General features: G+C 44.7%; 1 protein-coding gene across 1 annotated transcript in view; it reads right to left on the bottom strand.

Annotated features, from left to right (window-relative positions):
• The window catches only part of LOC132899062 (complement factor H-like), a 77,997-nt gene extending 66,937 nt beyond the window's left edge, over positions 1 to 11,060 (bottom strand). The window contains exons 1-4 of the mRNA XM_060940703.1: positions 10,979 to 11,060; positions 10,666 to 10,836; positions 10,447 to 10,552; positions 10,101 to 10,177 (exon numbers count right to left, since the gene is read on the bottom strand). Of these exons, the coding sequence (XP_060796686.1) occupies positions 10,101 to 10,177; positions 10,447 to 10,552; positions 10,666 to 10,836; positions 10,979 to 11,060 (436 nt within the window). The remainder of the gene's footprint in view (positions 1 to 10,100; positions 10,178 to 10,446; positions 10,553 to 10,665; positions 10,837 to 10,978) is intronic.
• Positions 11,061 to 18,693: the final 7,633 nt, after the last annotated feature.

Here is an 18,693-nt window from a genome sequence, read left to right as displayed (position 1 = left end):
GCAGCAGTCTGAACATGGAAGCCCAAACTTCCCTTTCCCCAGACACCTTGGCCAGCTCCTCGGGAAGAACACCAAGGCGTTCCCAGGCCAGCCGAGAGACATAGTCCCTCCAGCGTGTCCTGGGTCTTCCCCGGGGCCTCCTCCCAGGGGGACATGCCTGGAACACCTCCCCAGGGAAGCATCCAGGAGGCATCCGAAAGAGATGCCCGAGCCACCTCAGCTGATTCCTCTTGATGTGGAGGAGCAGTGGCTCTACTCCGAGCTCCTCCCGAGTGACTGTGCTTCTCACCCTATCCCTAAGGGAGCGCCCAGCCACCCTGCGAAGGAAACTCATTTCGGCCGCTTGTATCCACGATTTAGTTCTTTCGGTCATTACCCAAAGCTCATGACCATAGGTGAGAGTTGAAACATAGATCGACCGGTAAATCGAGAGCTTTGCCTTTTGGCTCAGCTCCTTCTTCACCATGATGGACCGATAAAGCGACTGCATCACTGCGGAGGCCGCACCGATCCGCCTGTTGATCTCACACTCTATCCGTCCCTCACTCGTGAACAAGATCCTGAGATACTTAAACTCCTCCACTTGAGGCAGGACTTCTCCACCAACCTGGAGAGGGCAAGCCACCCTTTTCCGGTCAAGAACCATGGCCTCGGACTTGGAGGTGCTGATTCTCATCCCAGCCACTTCACACTCGACTGCAAACCACCCCAGTGCATGCTGAAGGTCCTGGTTTGAAGAAGCCAACAGGACATCATCATTTGCGAAAAGCAGAGATGAAATCCTGTGGTTCTCAAACAGGATTCCTTCCGGCCCCTGGCTGCACCTAGAAATTCTGTCCATAAAGATTATGAACAGAACCGGTGACAAAGGGCAGCCCTGCTGGAGTCCAACATGCACTGGGAACAGGTCTGACTTATTGCTGGCAATGCAAACCAGACTCCTGCTCCATTCGTACAGGGACCAGACAGCCCTTAGCAAAGAGCCCCAAACCCCATCCTCCCGAAGCACCCCCCACAGAATACCATGAGAAACATGGTTGAATGCCTTCTCCAAATCCACAAAGCACATGTGGACTGGTTGAGGAAACTCCCATGAACCCTCGAGCACCCTTTGAATGGTATAGAGCTGGTCCAGTGTTCCGCGACCAGGAACACTGGATCCAGGATCCTCCTGGATCCAAGGTTTGACTATTGGCCAAATTCTCCTTTCCAGTACCCTGGAGTAAACCTTCCCTGGGAGGCTGAGAAGTGTGATTCCCCTATAATTGGAGCACACTCTCTGGTCCCCTTTCTTAAAAAGAGGGACCACCACCCCAGAGGCAATGTCCCCGACCGCCACGCGATGTTGCAGAGGCGTGTCAGCCAAGACAGCCCCACAACATCCAGAGATACTCAGGGTGGATCTCATCCACCCCCGGTGCCTTGCCACCGAGGAGCTTGCTAACCACCTCAGTGACTTCGGCTTGGGTAATGGACGAGTCCACCTCTGAGTCATCAGCCTCCGTTTCCTCAATGGAAGAAGTGAGACAGTGGGATTGAGGAGATCCTCGAAGTATTCCTTCCACCGCCCGACAATGTCCCCAGTCGAGGTCAACAACTCCCCACCTGCACTGTAAACAGTGTTGGCAGAGTACTGCTTCCCCCTCCTGAGGCGCTGGACAGTTTGCCAGAATTTCTTCAAGGCTGGCCAATAGTCCTCCTCCATGGCCTCACCGAACTCCTCCCAGTTCCGAGTTTTTGCTTCCGCAACTGCCCAAGCTGTGGCACGTCTGACCTATCAGCTGCCTCAGGAGTCCCGGAGGCCAACATGGCTCGATAGGACTCCTTCTTCAGCTTGACAGCATCCCTTACTTCCGGTGTCCACCACCGGGTTCAGGGATTGTCGCCACGACAGGCACCGGAGACCTTGCGGCCACAGCTCCGAACAGCCGCATCGACAATGGAGGCAGAGAACATGGTCCACTCAGACTCAATGTCGCCCCCCTCCTCCCTTGGAAGCTGGGAGAAGCTCTCCTGGAGGTGGGAGTTAAAGACCTCCCTGACAGAGTGCTCGGCCAGACGTTCCCAGCAGACCCTCACCATACATTTGGGCCTGCCAGGTCTGTCCGGCTTCCTCCTCCGCCAGCGGATCCAATTCACCACCAGGTGGTGATCAGTTGACAGCTCAGCCCCTCTCTTCACTCGAGTGTCCAAGACATAGGGCTGGAGATCCAATGAAATGACAACAAAGTCAATCATCGACCTCTGACCTAAGGTGTCCTGGTGCCACGTGCATTTATGGACACCCCTATGCTCGAACATGGTGTTCGTTATGGACAAACCGTGACTAGCACAGAAGTCCAATAACAAAACACCACTCGGGTTCAGATCGGGGAGGCTGTTCCTCCCAATCACGTCCCTCGAGGTGTCACTGTCATCGCCCACGTGAGCATTGAAGTCCCCCAGTAGAACAATGGAGTCCCCAGTCTGAGCACCTCTCAGTACCTCTCCCAGGGACTCCAAGAAGGCTGGATACTCTATGCTGCTATTTGGCCTGTAGGCACAAACAGCAATAGCCCTCTCCCCGATCCTAAGGCACAGAGAGGCGACCCTCTCATTCACTGGGGTAAACTCCAACACATGGCGGCTGAGCTGGGGAGCTATAAGCAAGCCCACACCAGCCCATCGCCGTTCACCATGGGCAACTCCAGAGAAGTGGAGAGTCCAGCCCTTCTCGAGGAGCTGGGTTCTGGAGCCCAAGCTGTGCGTAGAGGTGAGCCCGACTATCTCTAGCCGGTACCTCTCAACCTCCCACACAAGCTCAGCCTCTTTCCACCCATTCCATGTCCCAACAGCTAGCTGCTGTGTTTGGGGATCAGGTCGTCGAGGCCCCTGCCTTCAACTGCTGCCCAATCCACACTGCACCAGCCCCCTATGGCTACCTCTGTGGGTGGTGAACCCACAGGAGGTCGGGCCCATGTCACCGCTTCGGCCTGAGCCCGGCCGGGCCCCGTGGGCAAAGGCCCGGCCACCAAGAGCTCGCATATGAGCCCCAACCCCGGGCCTGGCTCTAGGGTGGGGCCCCGGCTGCGCCATACTGTGCGACGTCACAGTCCTTGATAGATTGTTATCCATAAGGGGTTTTGGTGAACTGCTCTTAGTCTGGCCTGTCACCTCAGACCTGTCTGCCTTGGGAGACCCTAACAGGGGCATAAGGCCCCCGACAACATAGCTCCTAGGATCATTCAAGCACACAAACCCCTCCATCACAATAAGGTTGCAGTTCTAGGAGGATATATATATATATATATATATATATGTGATTCCACGCTTATGGGTACTGAAATGGGGACATGAACTTATTTTTAAAAATTCACCTAGAACCATTTCTTTTTTTACCATCAGGTCACAAAACATGTAATCTTTAATGAATGATATGTTAAAAGATAACTTTAATTTTCTGAGATGTAATAAAAACATATTTATATGCCAAAGTCAAGCCTATGAGTTCCAAAATGATGTCTGTTACATTACTTCTGTTACGATTGTCCATCTCGCGTCTGTTACAAATTAATTACAATCTAGCTATATACCATGTTAATCTTATTGAAAGAATGTGTATGTTTATTCTACTACACATGTTTATTAATTATATTTGCTAAAACATCACCTTCCTATGTTTCAAAAAGTAATTCTACATTGTTAAAATTGAGAATATATATGTCCACAACACTTCTGTTACGTTCTGACTTTGGCATATAAATATGTTTTTATTACATCTCAGAAAATTAAAGTTATCTTTTAACATATCATTCATTAAAGATTACATGTTTTGTGACCTGATGGTAAAAAAAGAAATGGTTTTAGGTGAATTTTTAAAAATAAGTTCATGTCCCCATTTCAGTACCCATAAGCATGGAATCACTCATATATATATATATATATATTTATATACACACACACACACACACACACACATCTGTAGCCGCTTATCCTGTTCTACAAGGTTGCAGGCAAGCTGGAGCCTATCCCAGCTGACTATAGGCGAGAGGCAGGGTACACCCTGGACAAGTGCAGGGCTGACACAGAGACAAACGACCATTCACACCTATGGTCAATTTAGAGCCACCAATTAACCTAACTTGCATGTCTTTGGACCATGGGGGAAACTGGAGCACCCAGAGGAAACCCACACAGACACAGGGAGAACATGCCAACTCCACACAAAAAGGCCCTCGCCAGCCACTGGGCTCGAACCCAAGACCTTCTTGCTGTGAGGCGACAGTGCTAACCACATATACACACACACAAGAGGATGTGTATTTTATATATATATATATATATATATATATATATATATATATATATATATATATATATATATATATATATATATATATATATATATATATAAGTGTACACACCCCATTAAAATTATAGGTTTTCCTGATGTAAAAAAAAAAATGAGACCACAATAAATAATTTCAAACCTTTCCCCATCTTTAATCTGACCTATAACCTGTACAATTCAATTGAAAAACAGACAAATCTGTTCAGGGTAAAACAAAAAATAAAAAATGTACAATATGGTGGTTGCATAAGTGTGCACACCCTTAAAATAATAGTTTGTTGAAGCACCTTTTGATTTAATTACAGCATTCAGTCTTTTTGGGTTGGCATCTATCAGCCTGCCATATCTAGATTTGGCAATATTTGCCCACTCTTCCTTGCAAAAGTGCTCCAAATCGGTCAGATTGCAAGGGCATCTTTTCTGCACAGCCCTCTTCAGGTCGCCCCACAGATTTTCAACTGGATTTAGGTCTGAGCTCTGGCTGGGCCGTTCAAAAAATTTTTTGGGGTCATTGTCATGCTGCAAGATGAAATTCCTCTTCATCTTTCTAGCAGACACCTGAAGGCTTTGGGCCAAAATTGACTGGTATTTAGAACTGTTCATAATTCCCTCCACTTTGACTAAAGCCCCTTGTAGAAATAGTTGAAGGTGGGTGGAGCACAGAAGCACGGCAGGCCAGAACTGAGTTCTTATATTTTGTGCTTTTCAGTGTCTTACTTCACTCACCCACACACACGCGCACACAAGTGTCCAGGTTGGGGAGAGCTCTCTTTCTCTGCTCTCTCTCTCCTTTTATAGGCCGCGGTCACTGGGGGAGAACACAAACACAGGTTAATTCACATCAGGTGCAGTAATTCTGCCACTTACCTTCCCTGAATTCCGTCCTCCATTCACAGAGCGATGCTTGACCACGCCCCTGCTGCCACATACCCCCACCGCCCGACTCAGGCCAGGGAGTCATCCGGCCTGAAGCTGACTCCCCCCCCCCAACAGGAGAGGAAATCTGCCACGACCATCTGTGCCCCCGGCCTGTGGACTACCTCGAACTTAAACGGCTGGAGTGCCAGATACCAATAGGTGATCCACGCATTGGCATCCTTCATGCGGTGGAGCCACTACAGGGGCGCGTGGTCTGAACAGAGGGTGAAAGGGCACCCCAGCAGGTAGTAGCGGAGGGCGAGGACCACCCACTTGATGGTGAGGCATTCCTTTTCTATTGTGCTGTACCTGCCCTCGCACACCGACAGCTTCCAGCTGATGTACAGCACTGTACGATCCTCCCCCTCCCCCTCCTGGGAAAGAACAGCCCCCAGCCCCCTCTCCAACGCATCCGTCTGCAAACCAAAGGGGAGAGAAAAGTCAGGGGAGTGTAACAGTGGTCCCCAACACAGTGCAGCCTTTACCTCAGAGAAAGCCTGCTGGCATTGTTCTGTCCACTGGACCGGATCTGGTGCCCCCTTTTTAGTGAGATCAGTCAGTGGGCTGGTGACATCCAAATAATTAGGTATAAACCTACAATAGTAGCCAGCCAGCCCCAGGAACTGTCTCACCCCCTTTTTGGTCTTGGGCTTCGGGCAGGCTGCAATCGCTGCTGTCTTATTGATTTGGGGATGCACCTGCCCATTGCCCAAGTGGAAGCCCAGATACCGTAATTCCACCTGCCCAATCGCACACTTCTTTGAGTTGGCTGTGAGACCCGCTCACCTCAGCGACCTAAGGATGGCCCTTAGGTGGTCTAAGAGCCGTGGCCAGTCATTACTATAAATGATGTCATCGCCAAGTATGTGGCTGCGTAGGTGGCGTGGGGCAGAGGACCCTATCCATAAGCTGCTGGAACGTAGCGGGCGCCCCAAACAGCCCAAAAGGAAGTGTGACGAACTGGTGTAAGCCAAATGGTGTGGAAAAGGCCATTTTCTCTCAGGATAGTGGAGTCAAGGGGATCTGCCAATATCCCTTTTTTCAAATCCAGTGTCGAATAAAAACGAGCCGTGCCTAGTTGATCGAGCAACTCGTCAACACAAGGCATTGGGTATGCATCGAATTTAGACACTGCGTTGACTTTTCTATAGTCTACAGAACCGGACTGACCCATCGGTCTTGGGAACCAAGACGACTGGGCTGCTCCAGTCACTGTGGGACTCCTCAACAATGCCCATTTCAAGCATGGCCTCGAGTTTTTCCCAAACCACCTTTTTTTGTGTGTTCGGGCAGTCTGTAAGGGCGGCTGCACACTACTACCCCTGGTGGCATCTCAATATGCTGTTCTATGAGGTGGGTGCGGCCGGGCAGGGGTGAGAACACATCAGAAAATTCTGTCTGCAACTGGGTGCCCTCCGTGAGTTGGGTCGGGGAGAGGTGGTCTCCACAGGGGACCGGAGCGGTGGGCGATGTCAATTTTCCTTTTTTAACCTCCGGCCCCAGCTCTGCCTTCTCTGGAACCACTGACACCAACACCACTGGGACCTCCTCGTTCCAAAGTTTTAACAGATTGAGGTGGTAAATCTGTAAAGCCCCACCCCTGTCCGTTCGCCTCACCTCATAGTCGATGTCCCCGACTCGCCATGTGACCTCAAAGGGTCCTTGCCACCTGGCAATCAATTTGGAGCGCGACGTGGGCAGCAACACAAATACTTTATCTCCTGGTGTGAATTCCCTAAGGCACATGCCCCTGTCGTACAGACAGACTTGACGTTCTTGGGCCTGCTGCAAATTCTCCTGGGTTAGGTGCGTGAGTGTGTGGAGTTTGGCGTGCAGGTCGATAACATTGAATTTCATTTTTACTTGTTGAAGGTCCCTCCTCCCAATTTTCACGCAGCACATCTAGAATGCCACGTGGCTTACGCCCATATAATAATTCAAATGGGGAGAACCCTGTGGAGGCTTGTGGGACCTCTCGCACTGCGAATAACAGGGGCTCGAGCCATTTATCCCAGTTGCGTGCATCCTCGCTTACAAATTTCCGAATTATGTTCTTGAGGGTGCGATTGAACTGTTCAACTAAGCCATCTGTTTGTGGGTGATAAATGCTGGTGCCGATAGGCTTAATTCCCAGTAACTCATATAGTTTGCGCAGTATGCTTGACATAAATGTAGTGCCTTGATCAGTCAGAATCTCTTTGGGGATTCCAACTTGGGAGATGATGCAGAAGAGCGCTTCTGCAATACTACATGCTGAGATATTGTGAAGAGGCACTGCTTCTGGATATTGTTTTGCATAGTCCACCAGGACTAAAATAAAGCAATATCCTCGTGTTGACTGATCTAATGGCCCGAAAAGATCCATCCCAATTCTTTCGAACAGGATCTTGATTAATGAGAGAGGGAGCAAAGGCACTTTTGGAGTGGCCACGGGATTTACTAACTGGCATTCGCGGCATGCTGCACACCACCTACGGACATTGCCGCGAATCCCTGGCCAATAGAACCAGGCCATTATTCGGGCTAGTGTCTTATCCTGCCCCAAGTGTCCGGCCATGGGATTAAAGTGAGTCACCTGGAATATAAATTCCTGGCAGGTCTTTGGGATCAAAAGCTGTGTTATCGGTTCCTTAGTCTGAGTGTCCTGTGTCATTCGGTATAGCCTATCCTTAATAATGGAGAAATAGGGGAAGGACGGGGTGGCGTTTGGCTGGAGCGTTTGACCATCGATTACTCTCACTTGGTCAAACAGATGCCACAGAGTTTCATCTCGCGACTGCTCCAACGGGAAATCCACAAGGGATTCCCCAAGAGAGGGAGGAGGAGCATGCTGCTCCTCACTCTGATGCAGTGATGACGTAGATGGCTATGTGACAGCTGCTCCCGCCAATGCCACACCGGGACCTCCCCCCGCTAAATTATGGCAGGCCCTACTCTTCACTAGCTGTGCCATTAATTCCCTAAATCCTGGCCAATCAGTCCCCAAAATTATCGAGTGGGTAAGGCGAGGATTAACCGCCACCTTTACTCTAAATTTATCCCCTTGAAATAGAATGTGGACTGACACTAAAGGGGAGTTGTGAACATCCCCGTGCACAGACAACACCTTCACCAATTGTGCTCTCCCCAATGCCTCATCTTGCACCAGGCTTTGGTGGATTGAGGTCTGATTACAGCCAGAGTCCACCAAAGCCTGATATGTATCCCCTTGGATACTCACCGGTATGCGATACGCTCCAGCCCGATCGAGGGTGGTCCCTGGAGAGTCGGGGATCCGGACCACTGCACCCACCTCCATTGCCGAGCACTGATGCTGGAGGTGCCCCGGCTCTGCACAGCGCCAGCATACCGGCCCAGGCTCTCCCTCTGAACCAGTGTTTTGGAGCTCACTCATCTGAGGGAGGGAAGACACAGACAAGGATGTAGGAACTAGTAGGGCACCACGGGTGTGGCGGGCTGGCTGGGGTGGAGCCGCCCCCCGCCTCCACAGTGGCGGAATGAGGCGAGGACGAGGAACAGAAGGGGAGAGAGAGAGAGAGAGAGAGAGAGAGAGAAAAGAGTGGAGAAGAGGAGACACGCTGTCCTGCCATCGGAACAGCTGCCATATGGTCCTCCGCCAGTATGATGGCCTGATCCAGTGATGCCAGGCGATGGCACTGGATCCACTCTGCTGTTCCTTCCGGAAGTTGGGCAATGAATTGTTCCAGCACGACTAGGTCAATGATTCCCTCAGCGTCGCGGTTGTTGCCCCTCACTGCCGGCAGGCATCCCGGAGTTGCTGGCCAAACGCAAATGGCCGGCTGACCTCCTCCAGGTGCAGTGCGTGGAAGCGCTGCTGTTGCTGCTCCGGGGTGCGCCCCACACATTGGAGGACAGCCCTGCAGAGGTCGGCATAGACCAGCCGGCTGTCGGCATAGACCAGCCGGCTGTCGGCAGGGAGCTGTAGCATGGCCAGCTGAGCCTCGCCCGTTAGCAGGGGGAGAAGGCACGTCTTGCGCTGTTCCACCGGCCAACCCCACGCCTCTGCTGCCTGCTCAAAAAGAGCGAGGAAGGCTTCGGGGTCATCCTGCGGACCCATCTTCATTAGAGTGAAGTGGGGAGGGTCTGCGGCGGTGGTGATGGTGGACCCCGCTGACGCGAGTAGGTGCCAGAAGGCCTGGCGATCTTCCTGTTGCGCCAGCACCAAGGCTTCAAACTGTTGTTCTTGCTCCTTCCGGAGGGCAACCAGTGCCTGGTGCTGGCTCTGTCAGGCCGTGGCAAGGGCATGGACCAGGTCCTTGAAGGGGAAGGACTCCATGAGGCTGTTCTCCTCTGTACTCCGCCCTGGGTTTTGGCACCACTGTAGAAATAGTGCCTTTTGCTGGAGGATGCAACTGAGTAAATGTCTGAACTTTATTTGGGGTTAATCAGAGTCATTTTAATTGATGGCAGGTGTGTACCCAAAAAGACTGAATACTGTAATTAAATCAAAAGTGCTTCAACAAACTATTAGTTTAAGGGTGTGCACACTTATGCAACCAGCTTATTGTACATTTTTTATTATTTTTTAATGTTTTCTCCCCTAGCATATTTGTTTGTTTTTCAATTGAATTGTACAGGTTATAGGTCACATTAAAGGTGGGAAAAGTCTTGAAGTTATTTATTGTGGTCTCATTTTTTTACATCAGAAAAACCTCTCATTTTAATGGGGTGTGTACACTTTTTATATTACACACACACACACACACACACACATATATATATATATATATGTGTGGTGGTGTAATTGGTTAGCATGGTCGCCTCATAGCAAGAAGGTTCTGGGTTTGCGGGGGCCCTTTCTGTGTGGAGTTTTTGCAGTGTGTTTCTTTACCTTCACAGACAGGTACGGCATTATCCCACCCTTCGATACGACAGTTCCGAGTATTTACTCTGCTGGCCATAATATACCTTAAAAAAAATCAAGAAAATAAGAGTATATGTAAGCATTTGAAAATAGTTTAATGAAAAAAACATGCATTTCAATTTGAGATTCAGAAGAAGGGTGACACCAATAAATTCAAATTTGTTAAATATTTTGCAATTAAATATAGCTAACAAAACCCTAAACATCACATATTTTGTTTGTTGTTTATATTGGGGGAGGGGGGGAGAGAGGGAGAGAGGAATAATAGTAAATATCAGACATACTAGCACTATTTAACAAGGCAGGCTCTTACCCTGTCCTGCATGTATATTCCACTGTAGCTCCAAATACAAACTCTGACTCTCTTATAAGTTTGAAATCTCCATTTGGTGTGTCTCCTGGGTGACCACATGGTCTTTCTACAAAATCCAAACAGTTTTCATTATTTCATGCAAAACACAAACTCTGGCTACTGGGTGCATCATTGTGATTTCATATACAGTATATTTGCTGTTGACCAGGGTCTGCTTACTTTTGCATTCTCTCCCTGCAATTAGATTCCATTTACCATCTTTACATTGAAGCTTCAAAAATCCAACGTAGCCGATAGCACAGCTCAGTTTCACTTTTTGTTCATTCAGATAGCTTTCAAGAAGATCACTTTTCTGGGTATTCTCAAACTCAATATTTGCTTTCAAACATTCTGTAAAATATAACATGGAACATACTAAGTTTGAATATCTATGGATTGGCTTCCCAAACTCAGGTCATAAATGATTTTTAATGCTAATAATGTTGCGTGAAAGGAAATAAACAATACATTTTAGAACATATCAGTACCTTACCTTGCTCTTCGGCTAGGGTAATGAAAGATACCCAAAAAGCAACAAAGAAGATTTTAACAGCCACTTGCATATTAGATCCCATCCCTCACGCATTTGCAGCACAGGGATTACTAGGCTCTCCTTTTTGACAGTAGATCAATAACAGTCCTCTGTTAATCATTTATCAGAGCTAACACAGCTCTTTGAACACATTTGGACAAGTGTTCCAAGAATAAATAAACAATAAATAAACAGAAAAACAAAAATGTGGAAAAGTTGGATTTCAATAAGTATTTATTATACTAGATTAAGTGTAGGATTGTATGTCAGTTTTAAGAAGTGATGTTGAATGCTTCAGGTCTTTGTGTGCAAGGCAGATATGTTGAGAGTAAAGGCCAAGTTCCAAAATAAAGGTGAAATAAATAAATAAATAAACAAATATTTTGAGTTATGAAAATCCAAATATGTCCAAAGATACTTGTATTATACAAATATTGTAAATTAGCTACCTTTTCTTCCAATAGCCAATAAATTAAGATATTGTCTGCAACATGGGATGGTATTTTATTTTGCAGCCAAAAATTATCAAGCCACAGTGTTTTCACAAGGATAAAAGTAAATTTTTATAGCCAAATAAAATTATTTCTTATTATAAATTGAAAGTAAATTCAATGTACAATTTGTTTTTGGAGTGTTGCAACAAATTGGGATAGCACTGCAGTGTACCTGAACACAACATTTAAAAACAGGACAGATTTGCAACACTGCAAACAGTGCCTGATGATCAATGATCACTGAGTCATTTGAAGAAGCTGTAAATTTAATTGCTATGAATTTACAAAATACATTACTCATAAAATATAAAAATTCTTATGATACTTTGCCAAGACACGTTTAAGTCCATGCTGTAATTAAAAAATTACTTTTAAATACCAAAACTAATTTATTTTTGCTTTTTGTGGACAGTTGCCACAAAAAAAAAACCTAATATGTACATAAAAGGTCAATATCCTTTTGACTGACCCAAAGCTAGAGGATCAGCAAAATCCAGTAAGTGGCCCCATGTGACTGACAAAAACAATTGTTTATTTAGCAAGCGATAAGAGGTAGGTTGCAAACATTTGGAAAATTTGTAGTCATTTTGAAGAGGAATACTCTTTGCTATGTTGAATAAATAAAATCAATGAATAAATCTCTCTTTTTTGTAAGTACTTTTGTCTTTCCATATAGTAATAAGGAAATAAGGCATAAGGAAAAACACAAATGTACTCAAACTATAGCTTAATGCCTGAGAGACAGACAGTCCTCCATCTGATAGTTGAATTGTGTAAATTTATTGTGCAATATTTTGAATATATTTAAATTACAGCAGATTTTTTTTTTTTTAGAAATTACAGCAGAATTTTTTTTTTAAGACAGATTTCACGTTTAACATACGGAGTCCAAGGTTTACACAGTTCATTGCTTCCTTCTATATACTGGGGCCTGCATATTAGGCTTTTGCCATACTGATCTGACTGATTCATCTTCATGGTTTACTTCTGCTTGGAGCTTCAGCACTTGTGACTCATTGTCTGCTGTTAAATTCAATTCAAATAAACTGTGTTTTGTAAAACAATTTAAACAACATTGCCACAAATCAGGTTTGCTGAAATTGAGCTAGGCCTTTAAGAGCACCAGAAGCTTTACTTAGGTACAGTGCCTTGAAAAAGTACTCATACCCCTTGAACTTTTTCACATTTTTCCACCTTACAACCACAAACTTAAAAGATTTTTATTGAGATTTTATGTGATAGACCAACACAAAGTAGCACATAATTGTGAAGTGAAACGAAAATGATAAATGGTCTTCAAAATTTTAAACAAATAAAAATCTGAAAAATGTAGTGTGCATTAGTATTCAGCCCCCCTGCATCAATACTTTGTAGAGCCACCTTTTGCTGCAATTACAGCTGCAAGTCTTTTGTGGTATGTCTCTACCAGCTTTGCACATCTAGACACTGAAATTTTTGCCCATTCTTCTTTGCAAAATAGCTCAAGCTCAGCCAGATTGGATGGAGTGCGTCTGTGAACAGCAATTTTCAAGTCTTGCCACAGATGCTCAATGGGATTTACGGTAGGTCTGGACTTTGACTGGGCCATTCTAACACATGAATATTCTTTGATCTAAACCATTCCATTGTAGCTCTGGCTGTATGTTTAGGGTCATTGTCTTGCTGGAAGGTGAATCTCTTTCCCAGTCTCAAGTCTTTTGCAGCCGCCAACAGGTTTTCTTCCAGGATTGCCCTGTATTTGGCTCCATCCATCTTCCCATCAACTCTGACCAGCTTCTCTGTCCCTGCTGAAGAAAAGCATCCCCATAGCATGATGCTGCCACCACCATGTTTCACAGTGGGGATGGTGTGTGCAGGGTGATGAGCTGTGTTATTTTTCCGCCACACAAAGTGCTTTGCATTTAGGCCAAAAAGTTCAACTTTGGTCTCATCTGACCAAAGCACCTTCTTCCACATGTTTGCTGTGTCCCCTACATGGCTTCTGGCAAACTGCAAATGGGACTTCTTATGCCTGTCTTTCAACAATGGCTTTCTTCTTGCCACTCTTGCAAAAAGCCCAGATTTGTGGAGTATACGACTTATAGTTGTCCTGTGCACAGATTCTCCCATCTGAGCTGTGGATTTCTGCAGCTCCTCCAGAGTGATCATGGGCCTCTTGGCTGCTTCTCTGATCAGTGCTCTCCTTGCTCACTCTATCAGTTTAGGTGGATGGCCGTGTCTTGGTAAGTTTGCAGTTGTGCCATATTTTTTCCATTTTTGAATGATGGATTGAACAGTGCTTCTTGAGATGTTCAGAGCTTGGGATTTTTTTTTATAACCTAACCCTGCTTTAAACTTCTCCAGAACTTTATCCCTGTAGCTTACAACAGGTTATGGTTGCTGAACTGCTGGATGTCCAGGTGGTGCTCCAAAAATTATGTGGGCTTTATAGATAATTGGAGTAGTTTTGAAGGCAACTGAAGTCTGTTAGGGGGGGATGGTATCCATCCTACTTGGAAGGTGCAACTCTCAATTTTTGCTGCATAGTCCATAGAATCAGAACAGGCCTAGTTGATTAGTAACAATCCAGAGTGAGGATTAACCCAAATGAGTATGTAGCATTAAATGAACCTAGTCCTCCCAAATATAATTACATATAGTACCAGTCAAAAGTTTGGACAACTACTCATTCATAGGTTCTGTATTTTTAATATTTTCTACATTGTAAAACAATACGGAAGACATAAAAACTATGAAATAACATGGAGCATATATGGAATTATGTGGTTAAAAAAAAGATTCTTCAAAGTAGCCAGCATTTACCTAGATGACAGCTTTGCACACTACTGGCATTCTCTTAACCAGCTTCATGAGTTGGTCACCTGGAATGCTTTTCAATTAACAGATGTGCCTTGTCAAAAGTTAATGAGTGAATTTTATTGCCTTCTTAAGGCATTTGAGATCAAACAGTAAATAGTAAATAATAAAAATACAGTAGTCCTATTTGAAAACTGTCCATATTATGTCAAGAACCGCTCAACTAAGGAAAGAGATCGATTGATAGTCCATCATTACTTTGACATGAAGTGTCATTTAATGAATTAAAATAAAGAAAAACCTTTGAATTAGAAAAAGTGTGTTCAAACTTTTGACTGGTATTGTACGACAGCCTTATCGAAGGGGCAGAGAAGCAGGCATCAAGGTTATTTACAGTACCCTCAACATTTATTCTACCCCTTGTAAAGATGAGTAAAAAGGGGTAGAAAAATCCACCTTTTGGTTAATCCAGCTTCATCTCACACTGAAAATATAAGAAAAATCCAACTTTAAATTGAAATACATTTATTCAGAGAAAACCATCCAGAAATAATTGAGGTGTTTACATTTGTGGTTAACTGATAGAAAGATGCTTTTTTCTGGCATACCTTCCAAATAATCTGTTGGCATGGAGATGGCATCTGATGGTAGTTTTGGAAACTTGGAAACCCCAATATTTTACTTTTTCTTGTAATTCACCAACAGTGTTCAGTGAGTTCAAGGAACAGTGTTTGGTGAGTGGTTGGATGACTAAGGCAATTTGGTCTCTGTGTCACCTCATATGTATACTTCAGTTCATCATAAAGTCATGGATTACAGATTGCAAGTTCCTACACACTCCAAGTCAAAAATGAAATATTTTATAGCAGTCACTATAATTTTTAGGGGTGCCAATAATTGGGGCAGGGTTTTTTTTTAATTATTTCTTGATTAGGGATTTGTTTTTCTCTGAATAAATATATGTAAATTAAAGGATGGGGTTTTTTTCCAGTGCGAGATGAAGTTACTTCACCAAAAGGTGGATTGTATTTCTAACCCTTTTTACTAATCTTTACAATAGGGGACAATAATCATAGAGGGAACTGTATAATCATATTTATCACACAAAAACCTGTACATGAAATCATAAATCCATCCATTATCTGTAACTGCTTATCCTGTGCAGGGTCACAGGCAAGCTGGAGCTTATCCCAGCTGATTATGGGCAAGAGGCAGGGTACACTGCCTCTTACCTGTCTAAACTGACAGTCAATTTAGAGCCACCAATTAACCTAACCTGCATGTCTTTGAACTGTGGGGAAAACCAGAGCACCTGGAGGAAACCCATGCAGACACACGGAGAACATGCAAACTCCACACAGAAAGGCCCCAGTCGGCCACTGGGCTCAAACCCAGAACTTTCTTGGTGTGAGGCAACAGTGCTAACCACTGCACCACCATGCCACCCCGACATGAAGGCACTGCATTTAAATTTATTTATACTAACATAGCCACAAAAAAGTCTACCCAGTCAATTCCACTAATTATTATTTATAGACCCCCAGAGCCATATTCTGAATTTATTTATTAATTTGCAGATTTAATCTCAAACCTTGTTGTTTCTTTATACAAAAGTATTTTTTGAGACTTCAATATTCATTTTGATAATCAGCAAGACCCTCTGAGAACAGTATTCATGTTCATTCTGTATTCAGTCGGGGTTAATCAAAATGTAATAGGACTCACTCATAGCTGTGGATACACTCTTCATCTAATGCTAAAAATAGAAGAAGAAGCCTTTGTCACATGCACACTCAAGCACAGTGAAATTCGTCCTCTGCTTTTAACCCATCTGAAGCAGTGAACACACGCACGCGCATACACAAGTGAGCAGTGAGCACACACACATACCCAGAGCAGTGGGTAGCTATGCTACAGTGCCCGGGGAGCAGTTTGGGGTTAGGTGCCTTGCTCAAGGGCATATATGTATAAAATCTCATTATCTCTAGCTGCTTTATCTTGTTCGACAGGGTCACAGACAAGCTGGAGCCTATCCCAGCTGACTACAGGCGAAAGGTGGGGTACACCCTGGACAAGACACCAGGTCATCACAGGGCTGACACAGACAACCATTCACACCTATGGTCAATTTAGAGTCACCAGTTAACCTAACCTGCATGTCTTTGGACTGTGGGGGAAACCGGAGCACCCGGAGGAAACCCACGCGGACACAGGGAGAACATGCAAACTCCACACAGAAAGGCCCTCGCCGGCCACGGGGCTCAAACCCGGACCTTCTTGCTGTAAGGCAACAGCGCTAACCACTACACCGCCGTGCCGCCCCATATTTTTTAAAAATATTGTATTTTCCCTTCTCATTTAAATTGTCTGAGTCATAACATATGCACTTCATCACACTACCATGTTATTCATGTTTGCTGCTGCACATAGTTTTATCAGTAATCTCCCAGAGTTATCAACTTTGATTTGATCACCATCAGACCCCACAGAACTTGATCAAGTGAGACTTAGAGTCAAAGTTCCACTACACTATACATGTCGTACCAATTAAAAGAAAAATAATTAGAGAGAAAAATAGCATCCTGATATAATGATCTCTCTCTCTCACACACACACACACACACAAACCCAGACCACCTGAAAATTCAAATGTAAATAATGTCAAACTGAATTGGTTATATTCCAGTTAAGGGGAGGAGACCCTCCTGAGATTTAAGAAAAAGAAAAAAAAAAAAAGCTCTTAGTGCTTTTAGATCAACATATTTAGATCTACCTTAATAGAAGATAACAAAAATACACGTGGATTCTTATTGAATAATAGCACAGTTAACTAGGAATAAGGCCACCACAGAAGCATGCACACCATCAATATGTAGTAGCAATGACTTCATGGATTTTTCAGTGACAAAATTGAAAATATCAGGCAAAAATTTAGACTATTAATTTAAAGCCAAAACAATTTGATCACTAGCCATGGAGATTACAATATAACCATATCAGATCAGTGATTAGATTGTTTCCCCTTCAAGAGACTGAACAAATACCACCAGTTTGATTCATCAAAATCACCAACTTGTGTTCTAGATCCTTTAACTGTTTCTTCAAATTGAAGCAATTCAGCCTCTTCTAAAAATAATCAGTTCTTCCCTTAGCACTATGTACCTACATCTTTTAAACTATCTATTTTCAAACCCCAGATTAAAAACCCTGACCTTCACACCTGTCAGCTCTCCAACTACAGGCCATTATCAAACTACCCCTTTACCTTCAATATCCTAGAAAATGTTTCAGCACAGTGGTTATAGTCATTGTGCGCATGCGCCAGCTCGCGTGCAGCCTGCAACAAATGCTCCTGATCCTTTTTCTCAATTTTCTATTTTTTCTACTTGTCTTATTTTCATTTTTTTGTGTTTTTTTTTTTGCTATTTTTTTCTCCGTTATTATAACACTGTAATCAAGCCACTATGAGGGTTGCAAGAGTTTTGGTGTTTTTGCTCGCAGTTGCAAAACTTTTTTTCAGTGCAGCCACGCAACAACTCCACACCACCCACATTGTTTACACCAGGGATCAGCTAATCGAACTGAAGCCGGACGTTCTAGTGACAAGACCGGAAGAGATCCCTGCGGTAATTTGGCTGAAAACACAGAGGATGCAGAGGAAATAAGAAGCGACTGAGGAAGAGGGTGACTTTGAGACAACAGAAGCTTATTGAAAAATCTTATAAGCCATGCCTCCCCTCTATCATCATGGGGAATGTGAGGTCCCTCGGGAATAAAGTGGATGAGCTAACGGCACTGGCCCAGAGTCAGATGGAATATCAGGAGTGCAGTTTAATGCGCTTCATGGAGACATGGCTGCAGTGGGATGTTCCCGATGACAACTCTACAAGGGACATTCCACCGAATGGGTGCCATTTGCTTGTTGTACACTGTAAAAAAAGAATAGTCGAGAATACTTGAAATTTCAAGGCAACCGTCTGCATTAATAATTTTATGTTTTGCCAACGATGTATGCCCATGATAATCCAAACTATGATAACACTGTTATCTTTATTAAGAATTCTTAATTAAGTCAATTTTCAATTCCTCATTCTGCCAACATAGATTTCTCTTTTTGCTGAACAGTGGCATTCACAGTAGTACAAAAAGGCAATTGAGGTTATCACAATTTTTGGGGGGGCTTTTTTTTTACCTTTATTTGGATAGGACAGTGTAGAAACAGGAAATGAGCAGGAGAGAGAGACAAGGAGGGATCGGGAAATGACCTCAGGTTGGAATCGAACCCGGGTCCCCAGATTTATGGTATGGCGCCTTATCCACCTGAGCCACGACAACATGAGCTTCAACTGGAGAGAGAACCACATTGCCCAGCCCTTGCATTTGGGA

Source organism: Neoarius graeffei, chromosome 15 (assembly GCF_027579695.1).
Source record: "Neoarius graeffei isolate fNeoGra1 chromosome 15, fNeoGra1.pri, whole genome shotgun sequence".
NCBI lineage: Eukaryota > Metazoa > Chordata > Actinopteri > Siluriformes > Ariidae > Neoarius > Neoarius graeffei.
Note: the sequence above shows the minus strand (reverse complement) of the source record. Positions and strands in the feature narration are given on the sequence as shown.